The sequence below is a fragment of the Heptranchias perlo genome, chromosome 1 (genome assembly GCF_035084215.1).
Source record: "Heptranchias perlo isolate sHepPer1 chromosome 1, sHepPer1.hap1, whole genome shotgun sequence".
In the NCBI taxonomy this organism is placed as follows: Eukaryota; Metazoa; Chordata; class Chondrichthyes; order Hexanchiformes; family Hexanchidae; genus Heptranchias; species Heptranchias perlo.
The window spans coordinates 19,191,273-19,217,624 of NC_090325.1; the positions used below are offsets into that span (position 1 = coordinate 19,191,273).

General features: G+C 44.9%; 1 protein-coding gene across 1 annotated transcript in view; it reads right to left on the reverse strand.

Moving 5' to 3' along the window:
* Positions 1-26,352, reverse strand: part of ctnna2 (catenin (cadherin-associated protein), alpha 2) — a 1,371,619-nt gene that overhangs the window by 1,271,794 nt on the left and 73,473 nt on the right. Inside the window, exon 2 of the mRNA XM_067981945.1 lies at positions 9,732-9,839. Coding sequence (XP_067838046.1) covers positions 9,732-9,833 — 102 coding nt within the window. The 5' untranslated portion in view covers positions 9,834-9,839. The remainder of the gene's footprint in view (positions 1-9,731; positions 9,840-26,352) is intronic.

The window sequence follows — 26,352 nt, forward strand, 5'->3', positions numbered from 1 at the left end:
GCATTCAAAATAATGAGGGGCTTTGATAGTTTCTCCCTATTTGCTCTGTTTCCTCTGGCAAGTGGATCAGTAACCAGAGGTCACAGATTTAAAATAATTATCAAAAAAACTGAAAGGGAAATGATTAGAAATATTTTCACAGAGGGTTAAGATCTGGAAAACACAACCTGAAAGGGTGGTGGAAACATATTCCATAGGAACTCTCAAAAGGCAATTGGACATGTACTTGAAGAGGATTAATTTGCAGGGTTATGGGGAAAAAGCTGGGGTGTGGGACTAAATTGGACAGCTCTTTCTATGATTTTATGTTTGACAAAATTAATATAACTGAACATTTTTTTAAAAATCTACTTCTCGCTGAAGCTTTAACCAAGTTGAAGGCCATTTCAAGTCACGAGACTGATTTATAACAGCCAGTCAGAGCTGCAAGCTGCAGAGCCCCATATAATGAAATTCTACAAAATCTTTGCCTGTAAATAATGCCACTGGAGTTCAACCAATGTTTATAAAAATATGAACTAATCAAATTGTTCTAAGCATGTCCGGTATTAGATGAATTAGAAATACTGAATTTTGCCTTCAAAAAAGGCAAATAAATACAGACCTCTTCCCATGGAGAAAATCATCTTATCTCCAATTACAATTTTATTGTGCCACAAAGATTTTATTACACCACTAAGAACACTTAAGAGCAACAAATGATTACAATTCTGTTAGGGAAACTTCACATTATTAAAACAAGTTTATTTTAATTTTTATTGATTACGTCAGCTGAGTCATAAGTAATTTTTGCTGGTCTACAACTTCTATTCTTTCTGAATCGTCAATTCAATTTATACTGTAATGTTATTAACCTCAACAAAAATAAAAACAGACTAGCAGGAATCAAATCAGCTGATCCACATAAATGATATTGAGAGCGCTGCTGTTCTTTGGAATTGCAACATTTCAAGTGGTGAACCAAATTAAAATGATTCTGGAAGTCAATGAAGAGCAAAGTACACTAATATAATAACAGGATCTGTAATCACCACCACTGTACAATTCCTTTATCCTCTTTCAATCATTTTTATTTCCTTTCTCATTTTCCATTCATCATATTGCTTCCACTTTTACTTCACTGCCTTATCATTCCCTTCTTGCAGTTTCTCAAGCATTGATCATCATGGGAGCAAAAGGCAGGAATGAAAACATGTGATTGGAATTTAAATCACTCAAATGAAGTAGTTTTAAGCCTTTAATTGCTTCAAGCATACTGAATCTGTATTGGAACCAGGAATATTACCGCAACCTCGAAAACATAATAATAAATACATAAAAGATAAAAAAGGGAGGCATTACAGCTGAGTCAGATCCTGCCTTCATCTAATGCTTACAATAAATACAAATGCTTTGGTGCAGTCATACTGCCCATTACTATACTTGTACCATGATGAGATTGGGTCTGTCAAAACTGAAAAGTACAAAGGGAGACTAACATTCTATAATCTTGCTGGGTCAGCCTTGGCTCAGTGTCAGTCTCTCGCCTCTGAGTCAGTAGGTTGTGGGTTCAAGCCCCAATCTAGAGGCTTGAGCACATGATCCAAGCTGACATATCAGTGCAGTACTGAGGGAGTGCTGCACTGTTTAAGGTGCTGGCTTTTGGATGAGACGAGACATTAAATCGAGGCACCGTCTATCCTTTCAGATGGATGTAAAAGATCCCACGGCATTTTTCAAAGAAAAGCAACAGAGTTCTCTCAGTGTCCCGACCAATATTTATCCCTCAACCAAAATCACAACAGATTACATGGTCACTATCTCATTGCCATTTGTGGGACCTTGCTGTGTGCAAATTGGCTGCTGCGTTTCCCTACAAGAGTGATTAAACTTCAAAATGTACTTCATTGGCTGTAAAGTGCTTTGGGACATCATAAGGTTGTGAAAGGAACTATATAAATAAAAGTCCTGCCTTTTCTTTAGTCTAATGTTTTCTCAATCCCTTGTTACCATGCTATCAATATTGAATTTCTTCTTGGTAATTTATACACAAGAAAAAAAGAGAGAAAGAATAAAATAATTGGAGGTGAGGTGTTTGTAAATTGACTTAAAAGCTAGCAATTAGTTTCTAAGATAAATCTAGTTAGTTGAAAAACATTTTTGAAAATGATCCATGCATTTGAATGTGTCACCATAACTGGTTTGGTCACCTGGAGGAGTGTTATTTAAGGTATTTGAGGTCACAGATCGCTCATCTAAATCAAAAGGCTTTCAAAGGCTGCTCAATTTCTGGCCCCACCTGAACGATGTATAATTCTGGTCATATTAGGAGAAAAGTCATCCAAGCATTTAAGAGGGTGCAACGAAGGATAACTAAATTGATAGCTACTGCGATATTAGGCACCCGAGTTATGGGAAGGGCCTGCAGAGGCTGGCAAAGGAGAAGAGAAAACTCAGGGATGATCTTAAAAAGCAGTCAATATCATAAAAGGACATAGAAAAGATACATGTCATATGTTTAATATCGTCACAAGAAGGCATCGGCTCAAACCTAGAACAGGGAAGGTGAATAGAACAGAAAATTTAGATTTAACTATTTTACACAGAGGGTGGTGAATGGGTTGTCAGAGGAAGTATTTGGGGCTGATTAACCAATTTTAATCAAGTTTACAGATATAAATACTTATGAAAAAAAAAACTGATCAAGGAGTATAAGCAGCATCTTAGGATATGATATTTCCTACAGGTTGGATGAACTGCAATAGTTTTTTCTAGTCTTGTACATTTCTATGAACTAAAAGTGAAATACTGCAGATGCTTGAAATCTATAAAGTACATTCCAATTAACAAACTACTACTACTACTACTACTAGCATTTATATAGCACCTTTAATGTAGTAAGATGGCCCAAGCTGCTTCACAGGAGCATTTTCAAACAAATTTGACACTGAGCCACATAAGGAGATATTAGGACAGGTCAACGAGGTAGGTTTTAAGGAGCGTCTTATAGGAGGAGGAGAGCGAGGTAGAGAGATGGTGAGGTTTAGGGAGGGAATTCCAGAGCATAGGGCCTAGCTGAAGGCATGGCCACCAATGGTGGAGCGATCAGAATCGAGAAGGCGCAAGAGGCCAAAACTGAAGGAGCGCAGAGATCTGAGGATTGTAGGGCTGGGGGAGGTGACAGAGATATGGAGAGGTGAGGCCATGAAGGGACTTGAAAACAAGGATGAGAATTTTAAAAGCGAGTCATTGCCGGACCGGGAGCCAATGTAGGTTAGCAACCACAGGGATGATGAGTGAACGGGACTTGGTGCGAGTTAGGATACTGGCAGCAGAGTTTTGGATGAGCTCAAGTTTATGGAGGGTGGCTGGCCAGGAGAGCATTGGAATAGTCGAGTTTAGAGGTAACAAAGGCATAGATGAGGGTTTCAGCAGCAGGGGCAGAGACAGGCTATGTTACCGAGGTGGAAGTAGGCGATCTTGGTGATGGCCCTACCTGTACAATGTATAATTCTGGTCATTTTAGGAAGCTCATCTCAGATCAAAAAGGTTACAAACGGTCTGGTTCAGCCTCAAACAGTGGCCAGGGAGAGGAATGGAGTCGGTGGCTAGGGAGCAGAGTTTGTGGTGAGGACCGAAGACAATGGCTTCGGTCTTCCCAATATTTAATTGGAGGAAATTTCTGCTCATCCAGTACTGGATGTTGGACAAGCAGTGTGACAAATCAAGAGAGGTGGTGGTGAGGTAGAGCTGGTTGTTGTCAGCATACATGTGGAACCTGACATTGCATTTACAGATGATGTCACTGAGGGGCAGCATGTAGATAAGAAATAGGAGGGGGCCAAGAATAGATCTTTGGAAGACTCCAGGAGGTAACGGTGTGGGAGCAGGAAGAGAAGCCACTGCAGGTGATTCTCTGGCTACGACTGGATAGACAAGAATCAAACCAGGCGAGAGCAGTCCCACCCAGTTGGATGTCGGACGAGAGGCGTTGGAAGAGGATGGTGTGGTCAACCGTGTCAAAGGTTGCAGATAGGTAGAGAAGAATGAGAAGGGATAGTTTACCACGATCAGAGTTGGATCGTCATTGGAATTCAAAGCCTTAGCTTCGAAGCACAGAAAGTATAACATAACAACCAGCGAAAGTACAGTATGTGCAAGGTTAGCTAAAGCTAGGAAGAGAAAGCAACCAAATAAAGTTGAGAAAAAACAGAAAATGCTGGATAACACTCAGCATCTGTGGAGAGAGAAACAGAGTTCACGTTTCAGGTTGATGACCTTTCATCAGATAATGAAAGATCTGATGAAAGATTATCGACCTGAAACGTGAACTCTTTCTCTCTCTCCACAGATGCTGCCTGACCTGCTGAGCGTTTTCCAGCATTTTCGGTTTTAATTTCCAATTTCCAACATCTGCAGTATTTTGCTTTTGTTTCCAAATAAAATTTATGACCACAAATAGGGTGGAGGGCAGGAGTGATTAAATGACAAAAGGGATGATGGTTCACGGTAAGGAGAGTGGTAACAGGACAAGTAAAGAAACAAAAGATGGATTTAGAGGAGCTGTATTTACTCATTTAATCACTTCGGCTCTCCACCCTATCAGAGACCTTCCCTTTTGTTCCCCTTCCTCCCCCCTTTCCCTGGCTCTGTACTTGCTTAAAAACTGTTTAGTCTTCAACTTCTTCCAGTTCTGATGAAGTTCTGAACCGTTAACTCGGTTTCTTTCTCCACAGATGCTGCCTGACTTACTGAGTATTTCCAGCATTTTCTGTTTTTATTATAAAAGAGACTTAACACATGAATGAAAATTTTAAACTTGAGGCATGGGGGACTGTGAGTTAATGTAGGGGTGATGGGTGAGTGAGACTTGGGGGTGATTTTAAACTCCAAGAACAGGTGGGTTGGGGGCAGGTGGGAGTTGAAAATAGTTGTTTTTTGGGTTGCGACCGCAACCTGGCTTTATTTCCGGGTTTAACGTCGGCGCGGAAAAGTACAGGCTTCCGACTGGGAATGCAAAGTCCAAAAATCTTGCGGTTGCGACCCAAAAAAAAAATACTTTCAACTCCCACCCGTTCTTGGGGTTTAAAATCACCCCCTTGGAGTGGGACAGGATACAGGCAGCAGAGTTTTAGATGAGGTGGTTTATGAAGGGTGGAAGATGGAAGACCAGCCAGGAGAGCATTGGATCAGTTGAGTCTGGGGGTGACAAAGGCATGGATGAGAGTTTCAGCAGCAGATGGGCTGAGGCAGGGTCAGAGGTGGGCATTCTTAGTAATGGAGAGGACATGGTGTCGGAAGCTCAGCTCAAGGTCAAATAGGACGTTACGGTTGCGAACAGTCTGGTTCAACCTGAGAGAGTGGCTGGGGAGGAGTGCGCAATAGAATCAGTAGCGAGGTTACGAATCTTGTGCCATGGGCCACAGACGATTGCTTTGGTCTTCCCAATGTTTAACTAATTGTGGCTTATCCAGGACTGAACGTTGGACAAGCAGTCTGACAACAGAAGCTGTGGAGGGATTAAGATTGGTAATCAAGGAGGTAGAGCTGGGTGTTGTCAGTCACATGGAAGCTGACTTCATGTGCACAAATGATTGGGAGAGACAGGTAGCACTGAAGTAAGAAATAGTACAGTATTATTGGGGATCAGACTAAGAGAATATGAGACGGTCTAAAATAGGTCTAGAGTGCATGTGTGCAAAGGCACAAAGCCTGGTAAATAAGGTTGGTGAGCTGCCGGTGTAAATAGCCACAAGGGAATATGATGTAGTGGCAATAATCGAGACCTGGCTCAAAAAAAGGGCAGGATTGGGTTCCAAATATTCCTGGATTCAAGGTGTTCAGGAAAGATAGGGAAGGGGAGAAAAAAAGAGGGGGGTGACAGTAATGATTAAATGCTGGAAAGAGGATGTCCTGGAGGGGGTAAGGACAGAATCTATTTGGTTAGAGTTAAGAAACAATAATCGGCGCCATTACACTACTAGGTTGTATAGGCCACCAATTAGTGGGAAGGATATAGAGGAGCAAATTTGCAGGGAAATTACAGAGATGTACAAAAACTATACAGTAGTGACAATGGGGGACTTCAACTATCCTAATATAGACTGGGGTAGTAATAGTGTGAAGGGAAGAGGGGGAAGAATTTCTGAAGTGTGTTCAGGAGAACTTTCTTCATCAATATGTTTCTGGCCCAACGAGGAAGGAGGAATTACTGGATCTAGTTCTGGAGAACCAAGTGGGTCAAGTGGAGCAACTGTCAGTGAGGGTACATTTATGAAACAGTGGTTATAGTATCAGAAGTTTAAGATTAGTTATGGGAAAGGACAAGGAGCAATCTAGAGTAAAAATACTTAACTGGAGGAGGGCCATTTCAAAGGGTTGAGAACGGATCTAGCCCGGGTAGATTGGAATCAACAACTGGCAAGCAAAACTGTAATCAAACAACGGGCGGCCTTTAAGGAGGAGATGGTTCGGGTACGTCTAGGTACATTCCCACGAAGGGGAAAAGATAGGGCAACCAAAGCCAAATCTTCCTGGATGACCAAAGAGATAGAGTAGAATGAAGCAGAAAAAGGGTGCATATGACATATCAGGTTGATAATACAAGTGAGGACCAGGCTGAATGTAGAAAACACAAATGAGACGTGAAAAAGGAAATAAGAGGGGCAAAGAGAAAGTTTGAGAATAGATTGGTGGCTAACATTAAAGAGAATCCAAAAGTCTTCTGTAGGCATATAAATAGAAAATGAGTAGTAAGAGGGGTGGGGCCCATTAGGGATCAAAAAGGAGATCTACACATGGAGGCAGAGGGTATGGCTGAGGTACTAAATTAGTACTTTGCATCTGTCTTTACCAAGGAAGATGCTGCCAAAGTCACAGTAAAAGAGGAGGTAGTTGAGATACTGGATGGGGTAAAAATTGATAGAGGAGGTACTAGAAAGGCTGGCTGTACTTAAAGTAGATCAATCACCTGGTCCAGATGGGATGCATCCTAGGTTGCTGAGGGAAGTAAGGGTGGAAATTGCAGAGGTGCTAGCCATAACCTTCCAATGCTCCTTAGATATGGGAGTGGTGCCAGGGGGCTGGAGAATTGCAAATGTTACACACCCTTGTTCGAAAAAGGATGTAAGGATGAACCTGGCAACTACAGGCCAGTCAGTTTAACCTCGGTGGTGGGGAAGCTTTAGAAACGATAATCCGGGACAAAATTAAGTTGGACAAGTATTCATTAATAAAGGAAAGCCAGCACGGATTTGTTAAAGGCAAATCGTGTTTAACTAACTTGGAGTTTTTCGATGAGGTAACATAGAGGTTTGATGAGGGCAATGCAGTTGACGTATATTCGGACTTTCAAAAGGTGTTTGATAAAGTGCCACATAATAGGCTTGTCAGCAAAATTGAAGCCCATGGAATGACAGGGCAGCACGGATACAAAATTGGCTGAGTGACAGGAAACAGCATAGTGGTGAACAGTTGTTTTTCAGACTGGAGGAAGGTATACAGTGGTGTTCCCCAGGGGCCGGTACTCGGACCACTGCTTTTTTTGATACATATTAATGACTTGAACTTGGGTGTACAGGGCACAATTTCAAAATTTGCAGATGACACAAAACTTGCAAGTGTAGTAAACAGTGAGGACACATGGCAGATGAAATTTAATGCAGAGAAGTGCGAAGTGATACGTTTTGGCAGGAAGAATGAGGAGAGACAATATAAACTAAATGGTACAATTCTAAAGGGGGTGCAGGAACAGAGAGACCTGGTGGTATATGTGCACAAATCTTTGAAGGTGGCAGGACAGTTGAAAAAGCAGTTAAAAAAGCAAATGGGATCATGGGCTTTATAGAACTCTTATAAAACACTGGTTCGGCCACAACTAGAGTATTGTGTCCAATTCTGGGTACCGCACTTTAGGAAGGATGTGAAGGCTTTAGAGAGGGTGCAGAAGAGATTTACTACAATGGTTCCAGGGATGAGGGCCTTCAGTTACTGGAGAAGCTGGGGTTGTTCTCCTTAGAGCAGAGAAGGTTGAGCGGGGATTTGATAGAAGTGTTCAAAATCATGAAGGGTTTAGACAAAGTAAATAAAGAGAAATTGTTCCCATTGGTGGAAGGGTCAAGAACTAGGGGACACAGATTTACGGTGATTGGCAAAAGAACCAAAGGCGACAGGAGGGAAAACTTTTTTTACGCAGCAAGTAGTTATGATCTGGAATGCGCTACCTGAAAGGGTGGTGGAAGCAGATTCAATTGTGGCTTTCAAAAAGGAATTGGATAAATACTTGAAGGAAAAAAATTTGCTGGGCTATGGGGAAAGAACAGGGGAATGGGGCTAACTGGATTACTCACAAAGACCAGGCATGGGCTCAATGGGTTGAATGGCCTCCTTCTGTGCTGTAACCATTCTATGATTCTATGTCTTCTGACGATATTGGTACGAGGTAGCAGGTATATGGGGAAGAGGAGTGGACCAAGGATAAATTATTGGGGAATTCCAGAGGTAACAATGCTGGGGCAGGAAGAGAAACTATTGCTGGTGATGCTCTGGTTATGATTGGGTAGTTGGGAATAACACCAACTGAGGGCAGTACCACTGACCTGGACAGAGGGGAGGCATAGGAGGAGGATTGCGTGGTCAATTGTGTCAAAGACTGCAGAGGTCGAGGAGGAATAGTACACCAAGGTCACAATTATTTCTCGGTAGGAGGACACTGGGATTCTTCTCAATCCTAAGAATTGTTCCCTCAGATTGTACTTTCTCCCAGTTAAAATTGGGCACAATGCTACATTGCTAGTGGCTATGATTTCTTACCAAACCATTCCAGATTACTGTATTGTAATACCACGCACGAGTTTGACTTGCGTTCCAAATTAACTAGCTAGATTTACTTACAGAAATCAAATAGGTGGAGCACAAAGAACAGCACAAACTTATATACTAAGATAGCAGTAAATGGCCTGATTTTTAAAAATTACAATCTGCTCTGACTGCAGTGAATGTTAGTCAGTCACTTTACCAACAGTTTGTAACACATGCCAGCACTCGGTTTTGGTTTTGTTTTGCCCAGGATCACCCTAATTCCTATGCCTTTGTGGATCAGTCTCAAAACACACCGACTTAAATGATCCATTTGAAGTACTTCAAATGTGTATTAATGGTTCAATATTTCCTCTGACAGTCCCATTACCTGGTTGAATGATGCACAGATGGGGGTCTTCCACACCAACATAACAATGCCTTCGAGGCTTAATTAATACTAATACGAAAACAAATCATTTCCCAGAAGCTAAACACATCAGCCTTGGAACCATCTTAAACCTTCCTCTGCTTTAGCTTTACATTTATAAAGAGCATAATATATTAATTTAAACCTAGCATAGTTTTAACTAATAGCATCCAACTATCATGTGTTTTGAAATGACATTACACTGTCAGAATGCTATGCAAGATCACAGGCAATTCCAGGAAAGGAACGCCTGCATGCAGTAAACGACAATATTTTAGCTGCAATCTAAAGCCAAGTAATATTTTTCCCCATATTGAGGAAAAATACAGAATTTCACTACCAACAGCTTCCTAATCTCCAACTTTCCCAGTAATATTGAACCATGTGTATTTGGTTCAGACTGTTCATTTTGTTTACAATGCCACAAAAATGAAAAGGATTTGCCAAATTCATTTTCATGAATGCAGTAGTCTTTTGACATTTGCATCAGGGAAGCTATTACTAAACCCAATTATGATTCTCTTACCTGCGTGACCAATGGTTCCAGTAACCGCTCTACTGTCACAGTCCGTATTTCCAGGCTTTTGGGATCCCATTTTAGAAGAATAGGCGAGGTTGCAGCTGTCATGTTTGACTGAAACAAGAAAATTGGCATTTTATAATATATAGAAAAACTTACTTAAAAAAACTTGACATATTCAAAACTGCAGATCTGTAAAAGAATTATGTTTAATAACAATTAGACTGGAAGACAAACATCATGCCAGAATTTGATGGCAAATTGTCATTTGGTAACTACTGAATGCCCCAAGGCATTGAAATATCTTATAGAAATTAGTCCATCACTCTATTCAACTTATGAAATAATGTTTCTGGGCAAAATGTACCATTTATCAATTGATAAAATTTCCCCTCACTACCCTCTCCTCCTCCTCCCCCAATCCAAAACTGAGTAATTTTTAAACTGGCAAAAGCATTAAGGGAGCAATTCTTAGGAGTGATAAAAATAAAACGTTGCCCTCCTGTCCCATTGTCTGTCTGACATCGTGGATGAGCCATCTAAATATTGGGAAGACTAAAGCCATAGTCCGACACATGCCACAAACTCTGTACCCTCACCACTAGCTCCATCCCCCTCATCTGACTGAACCAGGCTGTTCACAATCTCAGTGAACTGCTCTGACCCGAAGCCATGGCTTTTTAAGTGGATTTTCACCTATTCCATGGGACAGCCTGGCACCTAGGGGGTAAGGAGTCTCTGAATGTGATGCATAAAGCATCAATAATTGTGTGGGACAGGCAAGATGGACCAGGTGGTCTTTTCCAGTCTGACATTTTCGTATGTTCGTAATTTTATGATTATGCCCCCTTGTTCTAGATTTCCCCCAAAAGAAGAAACAGTTTCTCTGTCTACCCCATTGAATCACTACTAAGTTAGATCACCCCTCAACCCTCAAGTATATAAAAAGGAAGAGATTAGTGAAAGTAAACATGAGTCTCTTAGAGGCAGAGACAGGAGAAATTATAATGGCGAATAAGGAAACGGCAGAGATGTTAAACAAGTATTTTGTATCTACCTTCACAGTAGAAGACACAAAAAAGGTACCGGAAGTAGTCGGGAACCAAGGTTCTAATGAGAGGGAGGAACTTAAAGTGATTAAGATTAGTAAAGAAAGAGTTTTAGAAAAATTAATGGGACTAAAAGCTGACAAATTCCCTGAACCTGATAGCCTATATCCTAGGGTTTTAAAAGAGATAGCTGCATTGATTTTGATCTTCCAGAATTCCGTAGATTCTAGAACGGTCCGCCATGGATTGGAAGATAGCAAATGTAACACCGCTATTCAAGAAAGGAGGGAGAGAGAGAAAACGGGGAACTATAGGCCAGTTAGCCTGAAATAAGTAGTAGGGAAAATGCTAGAATCTATTACAAAGGATGTAGTAACAGGGATTAGGCAGAGTCAACACGATTTTATGAAAGGGAAATAGTGTTTGACAAATCTATTAAAGTTTTTTTTGAGGGTGTAACTAGCAGGGTAGATAAGGGGGAACCAAAAGATTTAATATATTTGGATTTTCAAAAGGCATTCAATAAGGAGCCATATAAGAAGTTGTTACACAAAATAAGGGCTCATGGGGTTGGGGGTAATATATTAGATGGATTGAGGATTGGTTAACGGACAGAAAACAGAGAGTAGGAATAAATGGATCATTTTCAGGTTGTAACTAGTGGGGTGCCGCAGGGATCGGTGCTTTGGCTTCAGCTATTTAAAATCTATAGCGATAACTTAGATGAAGGGACCGAGTATCCAAATTTGCTGACAATACAAAGCTAGGTGGGAAAGTAAGCTGTGAGGAGGACACAAAGGGCTCAATTTTCGCACCCCCGAGCGGGTACATTCGTGGCGGGGGCTGCAAAAATTGGGGATTCCTGGGGCGGGTCCGGAGCCCGGCTCCAACCCGCCCACTTCCGGGTTCCCCAGTGACGCACTGACATGCACGCGCAGCCCCCGCATGTGGGACTCCTGCCAGCAATTAAAGCCGGCGGGGTGCCACTTGAAATAATTAACCAGGTATTTCAGGTCGTTTACAGACCTGATATTTTAGGAGGGGTGGGATTTTCAGATCAACTGGGACTGTTTCCTGTATTGGGGGAAAAACTCCCAGTTGAAATGGACGTGTTGCAGCCATCAGCTTGCGGCAGCTGCAAAGGTCCATTTGACAGGGGGGGGGGTGGGGGGGAACCCTCACTCATGACAGAGTGCCCTCCTGCAACTTTGGACAAAGTTTGGCCTCCACCACCCTCCTCCTGACAAGAAAATTCACCAACTTGCACACTTACCCCGGTGTCCAGGCACATTTACCTACCTTGTGGACCCCCTCAAAAATGTACATCTTCTGGATGGGGGCCGCCGTAGCTGCAGTCATGACCTCCTCGCAGGACGACCAGCATCACCAGCCACCTCTGACATGTGGAGCTCCACAACAGTGCTATGACTCATCCACCTGCACAGCAGGAGGGAGGGCAACCGCAGAGAGAGATGCATCGCAGAAGGCACTACCCTCGCCACAGGGTCTACAGACCGAGGCTCAGCTTCCTGGACCTCTCTGAGCAGCAGTGCACATGGAGGCTCAGAGTCACTCGACATGTAGTCGTGGACATCTGCAGCCTCCTTCATGCCGAGCTGCTCCTGGCTGGCCCGAGCAACATCTTATTACCTATCACTGTCAAAACCACCACTGCCCTCAACAACCTCTCCTTCGCATCCTTCCAGGGTGCCACCGGGGACATCGCCGACGTCTGTCAGTCATCTGCACAAAAGAGCCCTGCAAATACACCTACACCCACTCTGCAATGACACAATGGTTGGCATCAGTTGTGGTCTTCATAGTGATCCTCAGGAAAGGGCACTATTGTACAAACCAGACAAGATTCACAAAGACGTGGCAGTAGTGGTGACAATATATGTAATGTGAGTTGATCAGAAATCAAATATAAGTAACAACCATGACAAACCCGCAAACACCCTTGTGCATCCCCTTCATGCTCACAACACGTTTGCCTTACGCTTCCTACTGCACATATGTGATGCATGCCCTGTGGCTGCAGCACAGGTAGTGGCAGGTTGAGTGAGGCTGACCGTGAAAGAGATGCATGAGAGGGTGAGTATGAGATAGAGCCATGAGATTGTATGAGGATTGGGTTGAGTGGTAGTGGTGGGATGAGTACTGGCGATGTGAGTAAGTGCAGGTAAGATGAGGATGAGCTTTGAGTGGGTGTGAGGAGTGATGTGACAGAGTAGTGTTGGCAGTGCAGAAGGAGATGTGGGGTGGGGGCGGTGATGTGGCAAACGGAATGTAGGGGAATAAGTGTACTCACTTCGGCTGACCTACTTAGGTCATTGAAGCGCCTCCTGCACTGTATGCAGGTACGCGATATGTTAGTGGTGCAGGTGACCTCCTCTGCCACCTTGAGCCAGACCTCCTTGGTGGCAGAGGCAGGCCGCTTCCTCCCGCCCGCCTTTGTGGGGGGGGGGGGGGGGGGGGGGGGGGGGGAGAAGAGATCTCTGTAATCCCCCTGCTCCTCACCCCATCCAGTAAGACCTGGAGTGAGGCATCATTAACCTGGGAGCAGCCTTCCCCCTGGGCTGCTCCATGCTGTAATTTTGCCTATTTTCTGCAGCGTCAGTCAGTGGAGGACTGCCCCTTTAAATAGGGCTCCTCCAGCTGACAGCCTATGCTGCGCATGCGCAGACCGCCCGCTGCGCAGCTTTCCAGCGCGAAACCCGGAAGCAAAGGTAAGTGGCTTCAACTAGCCTGCGATTGTGTGCGGAGCACCCCGATTTCACTGGGCGCGTTACCTACGTGCCCAGTCGACCCCCCGCTGCGAACCCGCCGCCCTCCTAATATCAGGCCCAAAGAGTCTGCAAAGGGGTACTGACAGAAGTGAGTGGGCAAGAAGATGGCAGATGTAGTATAATGTGGGGAAATATGAGGTTATTCACTTTGATAGGAAAAATAGAAAAATGGAATATTTTTAAATGGTGAGAAACTATTAAATGTTGGTGTTCAGAGGGATTTGGGTGTCCTTGTACACAACACACAGAAAGTTAACATGCAGGTACAGCAGGCAATTAGGAAGGCAAATAGTATGTTGGCCTTTATTGCAAGGGGGTTGGAGTACAAGAGTAAGGAAGTCTTGCTGCGACTGTACAGGGCTCTGGTGAGACCACACCTGGAGTACTGTGTTTTGGTCTCCTTACCCAAGGATGGATATACTTGTCTTAGGGACAGTGCAACAAAGGTTCACTAGATTGATTCCTGGGATGAGACAGTTGTCCTATGAGGAAAGACTGAGTAGAATGACACTATACTCAGTTTAGAAGAATGAGAAGTGATCTCATTGAAACATATATGATTCTAAGAGGGGTTGACAGGGTAGATGCTGAGGGGATGCTTCCCCTGGCTGGAGAGTCCAGAACTAGGAGGCATAGTCGCAGGATAAGTGGTAGGACATTTTGGACTGAGGTGAGGAGGAATTTCTTCACTGAGCGTCGTGAATATTTAGAATTCTGCATCCGAGGGCAGTGGATGCTCAGTCGTTGAGTCTATTCAAGGCCAAGATCGATAGGTTTTTGGACTCAACAGGAATCAAGGGATTATGGGGATCGGGCAGGAAAGTGGAGCCGAGGTCGAAGATCAGCCATGATCTTAGAACATAAGAAATAGGAGCCGGAGTAGGCTATACGGCCACTCGAGGCTGCTCCGCCATTTAATCAGATAATGACTGATCTTCGACCTCCAACTCCATTTTCCCACCCAATCCCCATATCCCTTGATTCCCTTCGAGTCCAAAAATCTATCTATCTCAGCCTTGAACATATTCAATGACTCAGCATCCACAGCCCTCTGAGGTAGAGAATTACAAAGATTCACAACCCTGTGTGAAGAAATACCTCATCTCAGTCTTAAATGGCCGACCCATTATCCTGCGACGATGCCTCCTAGTTCTCGACACTCCAGCCAAGAGAAACAACCTCTCGGCATAGAGTCATAGAGTCATAGAGTTATACAGCACGGATAGAGGCCCTTCGGCCAATCGTGTCCGCGCCGGCCATCAGCCCTGTCAAGCCCCCTCATAATCTTATATATTTCAATGAAATCAGCTCGCATTCTTCTAAACTCCAGAGAGTATAAGCACATTCTACTCAATATCTCTTCATAGGACAACCCCCTCATCCTAGGAATGAACCTTTGCTGCACCGCCTCTAAGCGGAAGGAGACTAAAACTGTACATAGTACTCCAGATGAGGTCTCACGAAAAGCCCTGTACAATTGTAGTAAGACTTCCTTACTCTTGTACTCCAACCCTCTTGCAATAATGGCCAACATGCCATTTGCCTTCCTAATTGCTTGCTGTACCTGCATGCTAACATTTTGCATTTCTTGTACCAGGACACCCAAGTGTCTCTGGATACCAACATTTAATAGCTTCTCATCATTTTTTAAAAAATTGTTTTTTGATTCTTCCTACCAAAGTGAATAACCTCTCATTTCCCCACATAAAAATCCATCTGCCACCTTCTTGCTCACTCACTTAACCTGTCTACACCCCTTTGCAGACTTTGTGTCCTCCTCATAGGTTACTTTCCCACCTAGCTTTGTATCCAAGTTTGCTGATGATACATGACACTCAGTCCCTTCATCTAAGTCACTAATATAGATTATAAATAGCTGAGGCCCAAGCACCAATCCTTGCGGCACCCAACTAGTTACAGCCTGCCAACCCGAAAATGACCCATTTATCCCTACCTTATCGAATGCCTTTTGAAAATCCAAATATATTACATCCACTTGTTTCCCTTTATCTACCCTGCTAGTTACATCCTCAAAAAAACTCTCAAATTTGTCAAACACGTTTTCCCTTTCATAAAACCATGTTGACTCTGCCTAATCATATTATGATTTAAGTACCCTGTTACCACTTCCTTAATAATGGATTCCAGCATTTTCCCAATGACTGATGTCAGGCTAACTGGTCTGTAGTTCCCTATTTTCTTTCTCCCTCCATTCTTGAATAGCAGGGTTACATTTGCTACCTTCCAATCCACTAGGACCGTTCTAGAATCTTGGGAATTTAGGAAGATCACAACCAATGCATCCACTATCTCTGCAGCCACCTCTTTTAGAGCCCTCGGTTGTAGGCCATCAGGTTCAGGGGATTTATTGGCTTTTAGTCCCATTAGTTTCTCAGGTACTTTTTCTCTACTGATATTAATTACTTTAAGTTCCTCACTCTCATCATCCCCTTGGTTCCCCACTATTTCTGGTATGCTTTTTGTGCCTTCTACTGTGAAGACAGATACAAAGTATCTGGCCTTGGAGGGAGTGCAGCGTAGGTTTACTAGAATGATAACCGGACTTCAAGGGTTAAGTGACGAGGAGAGATTACACAAATTGGGGTTGTATTCTCTAGAGTTTCGAAGGTTAAGGGGTGATCTGATCGAAGTTTATAAGATATTAAGGGGAACAGATAGGGTGGATAGAGAGAAACTATTTCCGCTGGTTGGGGATTTTCGGAGTAGGGGGCACAGTCTAAAAATTAGAGCCAGACCTTTCAGGAGTGAGATTAGAAAACATTTCTACACACAAAGGGTGGTAGAAGTTTGGAACTCTCTTCCGCAAACAGCAATTGATACTAGCTCAATTGCTAAATTTAAATCTGAGATAGACAGCTTTTTGGCAACCAAAGGTATTAAGGGATATGGGCCATAGGGAGGTATATGGAGTTAGATCACAGATCAGCCATGATCTTATCAAATGGCGGAGCAGGCACGAGGGGCTGAATGGCCTACTCCTGTTCCTATGTTTAACGTCTCTGCCATTTCCTGATTCCCCATTATAATTTCTCCTGTCTCAGCTTCTAAGGGACCAACTTTTGTACCCAAGTTTGCTGATGATACAAGTGGGAAAGTGAGCTGTGAGGAGGACACAGAGTTTACTTTTGCTACTCTCTTCCTTTTTACATACCTGTAGAAGGTCTTATTGAATGGCGAAGCAGGCTCGAGGGGCCGTATGGCCTACTCCTATTTCTTATGTTCTTAACCTTTTAAACCAAGTTTATGCAATCTGTTCTAATAATTTAACCATTTAAGTCCTGGCATTATTCTGGTGAATCTGTGCTGCACCCCCTCCAAGGCCAATATATCTTTCCCAAGGTTCGGTGCCCAAAACCGAATGCAGTACTCCAGATGGTGGCTGGCCAAGACTCTGTGCACGTGAAGCTTCCTCACTTTTATATTCCAAACTCCTTGAAAGGTTAACATTCCATTAGCCTTTTTTTTATTACTTTTTGCACCTGGGCACTAGCTTTTAGTGATTTGTGTACAATGGACACCAAAATCCCATTGCTCCTCCACACCTCCTAGTCTCTCACATTAAGAAAATATTCTGATTTGCCATAGTTTTATGCACTCACTTAGTCATTCTACATCCCTTTGTAACTTCCTGCTCCCATCTATATAACTCACTGTGCCTCCTAACTTAGTGTCATCTACAAACTGCGATATATAATTTCCTATTCCTTCAATTAATGTATATATGTGGTGAAAAACTGAGGCCCCAATACACATCCTGCAATTAGAGAACATTCCCTTTGTCCCTACTCTGTCTCTTACCTCCCAACCAATTACCAACCCATTTCAGAAGGCGACCTCCAATTCAGTGCACTTCCATTTTTGCTGCTAATCATGTGCAGAGCCTTATCAAATGCCTTCTGGAAGTCAATGTAGACAACATCTATAGACACTCTCCTATTCACCTTGCTAGTGACCTCCTTAAAAAAAATCAACTAGATTAGTCAGACATGAGCTACCCTCTACAAATCTATGTGATGGACAAATATCAGTTGATCAAAACCTAAGTGCTCAGTCATTCTGTTTCTGATGATAGATTCCAGTAACTTCCCCACAACGGATATTAATTTGACAGGTCTGTAAGTTACCTTGGGGGTTAAATTGGATAACCCTTGAAAAGGGGCGCGGAGATCGCGGTACACGATTAACCCAGACCCATTTAAAGCGATGCAGGCAGCACAATAAATTTGTGCTGCCTACTGTTAAAAATGACTGTCACATGCAGCCAGCCATACCTACGCTGTTCATTGGCCGCACGCATCAGCAGGGCTCCCGTGGCTAGCAATACATAAAGGCAGCCTGCCATCTTAAAGGGGAAGTGCATTGTGGCTGCAAAAAGTGGTAGAAGTCAATCTGTGCTATAATATATTGAAGAATGGCTGAACATGCCAGAGAGCGTGCACCAAGGTTCTCTGATAATATACTAGAGGCCTTGGTGCAAAAGGTGGAGAGAAGGAGGGACATCCTGTATCCACAGGGGGGCAGGAGGCCCTCCAGACATATGCTCAAGGGGCAGTATGTGCCATCATGGGAAGGGGCATCGCTGAAGCCATGGCCTCTGGCAGCGCTGGAGGGATCGATGTTGAGGGTCTCTGCATACTGAATCCTCCTTCTCTCTTCCCACTTCTCCCTCATCCCACAATCTTTTCTGACTCACAAACTGCAGATGATAAGCATGCACTTCGTACTTTCACCTCTCCCCTCACTACAACCCAACTTTCGTCCCTTTTTCTTTTCAGATACCAAAGAGCTGGAAACTTCCCAGTCAGAGGAGGCATAGGAAGAAGACAGATGAATAAGAGACACTGATCTTAACCTCTAAAGTACACGCAGTGTCAGTCTCTGGACTGGTGGCTGACAGTGTAAGATAGAGAAAGGATCTACACATGAAGACACACCGAGCACAAGTGCACAGGAGCCAGGGCGGGAGGAAATGGATACCACAGGTGCCAGCTCACCGGACAGCGAGGTCACACACTAGTTCTGCTGCAGAGGATTCAGATGAGGACTTCAATGGGCCAGGCTAGAGAAGGCGGCTGATGGGCGTACACAACCAAATGCTTGGTGCACTGGAAAGCCTGCACACAATGTCAAGGAGCATGGAGGAGTCCAGCTCCAACGTAGCATAGGGCTTTGCAGAGAGCTTGGAGCCCATCCTTTCCAACATGAAATGGGTGGTCACCTCCATCAGCACACCTGTGGAACCCACAGGTGTGCTGATGGATCAGATGCTGATCGTGTCACAGCTTCCATCAAAGGTCTGACTGCTGCATTGGAATCTCAGACTGCTACCTTGGAAACTAAGACTGCTGCCATAGTGGCTCTGGGTACCGGTGTTGAAAGGGGCTTCCAGGGCATCACAGCAGCCCAGCAATCTGTTCTCCAACAAATCACCAAGGTTGCTGAGGCACTGCAACGGGAGAGTGGCAGCAGCGCCATGGGAGGCCAACCTGTTGTCCTCTCAGGATGACAGCATTGCTGCTCCCACCCCTACCACTCTGCCAGTGCCCTGTCAGCCAGCCAGCCCAGGCGGGGATGGTGCAGTCTGAAGCCGGGCCCTCTCGGACCAGAGCTGCTCGATGTCTTCCTCAAAGGCCATCTGCAGTCTCCTCAATTGAAGGTCAGCAGCCTTCTACCTCCCATGCTCCAGCCACTGGGGAAGCACTCGTAGGAGCACTAGGAAAAGTAAAAGCACACAAAAAGGCAGGCACAAAGGGAATGCACAAGGGTGAATGGTTTCATTTTGGATGCATTATTTAATGAGTGAATTTATAAATGTGGATTTGAATTTGGTGGTGGTTTTTATTTCTGCGACGAGATAAGGGAGGAACTCATGTGTGATCATGAAGAGGACGACATGAGTGTCAGTTAGAGATGAAAGGTAAGGAGTGTAGGACTGTTGGCGAATGGGGAGATGTAGTTGAGGTCACTGGTATTGCTTATTAATAAGCTGATCATATAGAGCCCCAGCAGAAAGGGCCTGTCTACATTGTCGTCTCCCTTCCTCTTCCTCCACCTCCTGCTCATACTCCTCAGATTCTCGCCTGATAGGCAGTGGCAAGGGCTGTTCCCTCATAATGGCCAGGTTGTGCAATATACTGCCACAAATCGATACCCGCTCAGCTGAGTACTGCAGGACTCCTCTAGAGCGGTCCAGACAGCAGAAGCGTTGCTTGAGGACGCCTATGGTGTGCTCTATGACGTTCCTTGTGGCAGCATGGCTCTCATTGTTGGCCTCTTGTGCACGTGTGATTGGGTTCCTGACCGGAGTCATAAGCCACGTCATGAGGGGATAACCCATGTCACCCAGTAGCCAGCCTTTGACTTGCCGTGCTGGTTCAAATACAGGTGGAACAGAGGACTGCTGTCGAATGAACAAATCATGACAGCTGCCAGGATAGCGGGCATTCACCTGCATGATGCGCTGCCTGTGGTCGCACACCAGCTGCACATTGAGGGAGTGGAATCCCTTTTTGTTCATGAGTATGGCCGAGTTCAGATGAGGAGCATGCAAGGCAATGTGCGTGCATTGGCCTTGCCAGCGACGCCCACATCCCATGAACGAATTTAAAAAGTCAATGGCACCCTGCACCATGGGAAAGCCTGCAATCCGAGCAAAACCTCATGCTCGCTCCTCCTGCTTATCTCTGGCAAGAGCGAATGAGATGAATGTGTTTCTCATTGTTTAGAATGCTTCAGTGACCTCCTTTATACTGCAGTGCACTGCAAACTGCGTGATGTTGCTTATATTTCAAGCAGCAGCCTAAAAAGGTGCCAAAGGCATAAAATTTAAGAGCCACAGTCACCTTGACAGCCACGGGCAATGCTGTCCTTACTCTGCTTTGAGGCTGCAACAGTTGACAAATTTCAATCAAGACCACTTTTGTGAACCGAAGACATCTGATGGACTGGTTGTCGCTGAAGTTGAGGTAAGAGAATTGAAAACCCTCCACAGATATGGCCTCCTGCTGAGTGCCCTGCTACTCCTCCTCCTCCCTCTTCTTGCAGCTTGTCATGCTTTGTGTGGCCTCTCTTCATTCTCCCAGTCATGTTCAATGCCCAGAGGAAGCCCTCCAGGCCACCCATATCAGGAAGCAACTTTCTTCCCCCGCTATATTTCAAATGTCACTAAAACCACTAACTAAAACCAAGAACTGCCAGACCATTCACTTAAACTTTAGCCAAGTATAGCAAACCTCCAAAAACACGTACAACTGCACCAGCAGCCAGAAGAAATAATCCAGCAACTAACCTGAAAGTACTTCACGATTCATGATTCCTTTAAATAGCGCTGGTGGGAGATCCTTCATACCGTTTAATGTAATGTTCAGCTGTGCAAGGTTAAGGCAGGGCGTTGGGAGGAGTGTGGAGTTGCAAAATGGCAGCAGTGGCTTCAAAATCAGCATTGCACACTGATTCGCATCATACTCTTCCTACTCTGCATGCTGCTGGTGGGACGTTTTGCACGCGTACATGCCAACGTCTTTGCCAAGAGGACATCTTGCACACTTCTCGTCGGAAGTGTGCATGTGCATCTCGGACCCCATTTTCAAGTCGTAGGTGTTCGCGTAGCACCTAAAAAAACAGGTGCTACATGGCCCAATTTAACCCCCCCTAATTTCTCACTTCCTCCCTTCTTAAACAATGGAGTCAAATTTGCAATTTTCCAATCTAAAAAGGCACAATTCTTGAATGTATAGAAATTTTGGAAAATTATGACTAATGCATTTTCAATTTTTTTTTCAATACTCTAGGGTGGAAACCATCAGTATCTGGAGATTTGTCTCATTGTCTACTCCATTACCATTTTTTTTAAACTTGTACTAATTCTATCAAATTCCTCCCCTTGACTTATTTTTAGGTTCCTTGTACCATTGGTATTTTGTCCTCTTCCTCCTCTGTGCAAATGGTTACAAAGTACTTAAGTGTGCCATTTCCTTATTGTCCATAATAGTCTTGCCTTCATCAGTCTTTAATGGGCCCACATTTCCCTTTACCACTCTCTTTCTCTTTATATTTATAAAAGCTTTTACTGTTAGCTTTGATATCCCTTGCAAGTTTTTTTTCCCATATTTCTTTCTTGCATCCTTTTGTTGTGTTTTATAGCTCTCCCAGTTCCAAGGATTTCCACTTTTCCTTGCATTTGTGCAAGCCTTTTCTTTTAGCTTGACACTGTCTCTTACCTCATTTGTTGATCATGCTTGCTCAACTGCACAAGTAGATCCTTTGCTTTTTGTGTGTGCACAGCGGTTTTGTATCGTACCGAATATTTCCCACTGTTTGTCTGTAGGTTTACCCTACAAAACAATGGGAAGCATGCAAAAAGGAATTTCCCTCACTGACAACTAGCTGGAAGAAATCCCTTTCCCCCCCCCCCCACCCCCCACCTGTTACCTAGCCAAAGGTTCAATTCATCATTCACTACCTGCTTGCTACAACCAAGATGTGGAGATGCCGGTGATGGACTGGGGTGGACAAATGTAAGGAATCTTACAACACCAGGTTATAGTCCAACAATTATATTTTAAAATCACAAGCTTTCGGAGATTGTCTCCTTCGTCAGGTGAGTGAGTGAAAGGTTCTCAAATTGCATATCTTATATTAGGCTGGGATACCATCACACCAATCAAAGGTGTCGTTGGTGTTCAGACAGGTTAGCCACGGAAAACAGTAGGTCCCAGTATGCTGAATACACATTGTGTCAAATTACACAGACAGAGAGAAAGGGGGGGAGGGAGAGAGAATGGGGGGAGGGAGAGAGAGAGAGAGGGAGAGAGGGAGAGGGAGAGAGAGAGAATGAATATTAAAAACAGATAACTTTTTTTTCTCCCCTTGCTGGTGGGGTTATGTGTAGTGTGACATGAACCCAAGATCCCGGTTGAGGCCGTCCTCATGGGTGTGGAACTTGGCTATCAATTTCTGCTCGACGATTTTGCGTTGTCGTGTGTCTCGAAGGCCGCCTTGGAGAACGCTTACCCGAAGATCAGTGGCTGAATGTCCTTGACTGCTGAAGTGTTCCCCGACTGGGAGGGAACCCTCCTGTCTGGCGATTGTTGCGCGGTGTCCGTTCATCCGTTGTCGCAGTGTCTGCATGGTCGCGCCAATGTACCATTCTCCGGGGCATCCTTTCCTGCAACGTATGAGGTAGACAACATTGGCCGAGTCACAGGAGTATGAACCATGTACCTGGTGGGTGGTGTCCTCTCGTGTGATGGTGGTATCCGTGTCGATGATCTGGTATGTCTTGCAGAGGTTGCCGTGGCAGGGTTGTGGGGTGTCGTGGACGCTGTTCTCCTGAAAGCTGGGTAATTTGCTGCGAACGATGGTCTGTTTGAGGTTGGGTGGCTGTTTGAAGGCGAGTAGTGGAGGCGTGGGGATGGCCTTAGCGAGGTGTTCGTCGTCATCGATGACATGTTGAAGGCTGCGGAGAACATGGCTCCGCTCCGGGGAAGTACTGGACGACGAAGCGTACTCTGTTGGTTGCGTCCCGTGTTTGTCTTCTGAGGAGGTCTATGCGATTCTTCGCTGTGGCCCGTCGGAACTGTCGATCGACAAGTCGAGCGTCATATCCCGTTCTTACGAGGGCATCTTTCAGCGTCTGTAGGTGTCCATCGCGTTCCTCCTCGTCTGAGCAGATCCTGTGTATTCGTAGGGCCTGTCCATAGGGGATGGCCTCTTTGACGTGGTTGGGGTGGAAGCTGGAAAAGTGGAGCATCGTGAGGTTGTCCGTGGGCTTGTGGTAGAGTGAGGTGCTGAGGTGCCCAAGAAAGAAACCGATTCGGAGGAGTAGTCCATGGTGAGTTTGATGGTGGGATGGAACTTGATGTTATCGTGTAATCTCTTCATCCTACAACTCATCCGCTTCATCCTGGATCACAATGTCTTCACCTTCAATAACCAGTTCTTTACCCAAACACACGGAACAGTCATGGGGACCAAATTCGCACCCCAACACGCCAACATTTTCATGCACAAGTTCGAGCAGGACTTCTTCACTGCACAGGACCTCCAACCAACACTATACACCAGATACATCGACGACATTTTCTTCCTATGGACCCACGGCGAAGAATCACTGAAGAGACTACACGATAACATCAACAAGTTCCATCGCACCATCAAACTCACCATGGACTACTCCTCAGAATCGGTTTCTTTCTTGGACACACAAATCTCCAAAGACGGGCACCTCAGCACCTCACTCTACCGCAAGCCCACGGATAACCTCACGATGCTCCACTTTTCCAGCTTCCACCCTAACCACGTCAAAGAGGCTATCCCCTATGGACAGGCCCTGCGAATACACAGGATCTGCTCAGACGAGGAGGAACGCGATGGACACCTACAGACGCTGAAAGACGCCCTCGTAAGAACGGGATATGACGCTCGACTTGTCGATCGACAGTTCCGACGGGCCACAGAGAAGAATCGCATAGACCTCCTCAGAAGACAAACACGGGACACAACCAACAGAGTACCCTTCGTCGTCCAGTACTTCCCCGGAGCGGAGAAACTACGCCATGTTCTCCGCAGCCTTCAACATGTCATCGATGACGACGAACACCTCGCTAAGGCCATCCCCACGCCTCCACTACTCGCCTTCAAACAGCCACCCAACCTCAAACAGACAATCGTTCGCAGCAAATTACCCAGCTTTCAGGAGAACAGCATCCACGACACCACACAACCCTGCCACGGCAACCTCTGCAAGACATGCCAGATCATCGACACAGATACCAACATCACACGAGAGGACACCACCCACCAGGTACATGGTTCATACTCCTGTGACTCGGCCAATGTTGTCTACCTCATACGTTGCAGGAAAGGATGCCCCGGAGAATGGTACATTGGCGAGACCATGCAGGCACTGCGACAACGGATGAACGGACACCGCGCAACAATCGCCAGACAGGAGGGTTCCCTCCCAGTCGGGGAACACTTTAGCAGTCAAGGACATTCAGCCACTGATCTTCGGGTAAGCGTTCTCCAAGGCGGCCTTCGAGACACACGACAACGCAAAATCGTCGAGCAGAAATTGATAGCCAAGTTCCACACCCATGAGGACGGCCTCAACAGGGATCTTGGGTTCATGTCACGCTACACGTAACGCCACCAACAAGGGGGAAAAAAAAGTTATCTGTTTTTAATATTCTCTCTCTCTCTGCCTTTCGGGTCTCTTTCTCTCTGTCTGTGTAATTTGACACAATGTGTATTCAGCGTACTGGGACCGACTGTTTTCCGTGGCTAACCTGTCTGAACACCAACGACACCTTTGATTGGTGTGATGGTGTCCCAGCCTAATATAAGAGGTTCTCAAATCGCATATTTCACTCACTTACCTGACGAAGGAGATAATCTCCGAAAGCTTGTGATTTTAAAATAAAATTGTTGGACTATAACCTGGCGTTGTAAGATTCCTTACATTTGCGACAACCAAGATCAGGAAGAGGAAGATTCCAAAGGCAAGGAGCAGATGGAAATAAGAATGCAGACTTAGTGGCAAATGTAACCAACATAATATTGCACAGCAGATATCGCAGGTGTCTGCATTTGGATAAAGGACGACACATATAAAACCACATAGTCCTGATTGTTAATTTAAATTAACATATATAAAGATTCCTGGCAACAGGTGGAACTGCTTATTAAAAAAGGTACATACAATTACTGAATAATTCAGAACAGTGAAATACAATAACATCCGAAGTCAACTCCTTTAAAAATATTCTCCTACAAAGCCATCACACAAAACCTCCCTCTAAGCTTTAAACACAGCACTTCCTCTCTTTAAAAAAGGAGATTCAATTCATGTATAATCACTATTTTCACTATGCACGCTATCCTGTTTTATCTTGAACTTCAAGTATGAACCCCTAATTTATCCAAGCATCAGTCAAAGGAGCAATGTAGTACAGTACCTTTTACACTTCAAAATCATGAGGGGTCTAGACAGAGTAGATAGAGAGAAACTGTTCCCATTGGCGAAAGGGTCGAGAACCAGAGGGGACAAATTTAAGGGCCCTGATTTTAGAATAGAGGCAGGATGGTAGCCGGGGGGGTGAATGGGCGCATGTGTTACCCAACTAATAAAATATGTCCGTTTCGCATGCGATCGCAAGTGTGTTGGTGCCACTTGACGTGGCTTCCGGGTTTGCCGTTCGAAAGCTGCGCAGTGAGCGGACTGCGCACCCCGCATGACAGGCTGTCAGCTGGAGCGGCTCTATTTAAAGCACCATTGCTCCAAAGGCTTTTGCTGCAGGAAAGACCAGAAAACAGACAATATGGAGCAGCAAAGGGAGAAAGGCTGCACCGAGATTTAGCGATGCCACACTGCAGCAGCTACTGGATGGGGTGAGGAGGAGGAGGGAACCATTTTACCCCGCGGACGGGAGGAAATGCCCTGCCTCTGACACCAAGGCGGCCTGGCTCAAGGTAGCAGACAAGGTCACTAGCAGCAGTAACATCGCCCGCACCTTGATCCAGTGCAGGAAGCATTTCAATGACCTAACTAGGTCAGCAAAAGTGAGTACACTTATTGATTCTCCTACATTCAGTCTTCCACATCACCACCCCCAGCACCAGCAACCCCCAAACTCATTCTGCATTGCCAAGACTACTCCATCATATCACTCCTCACACTCACTTAAGACTCATCCTCAACTTACCTGCACTTCCTCATCTCCCCATTAGTCACCCCACCAGTACCACTCACACCAATCCTCATCAAAT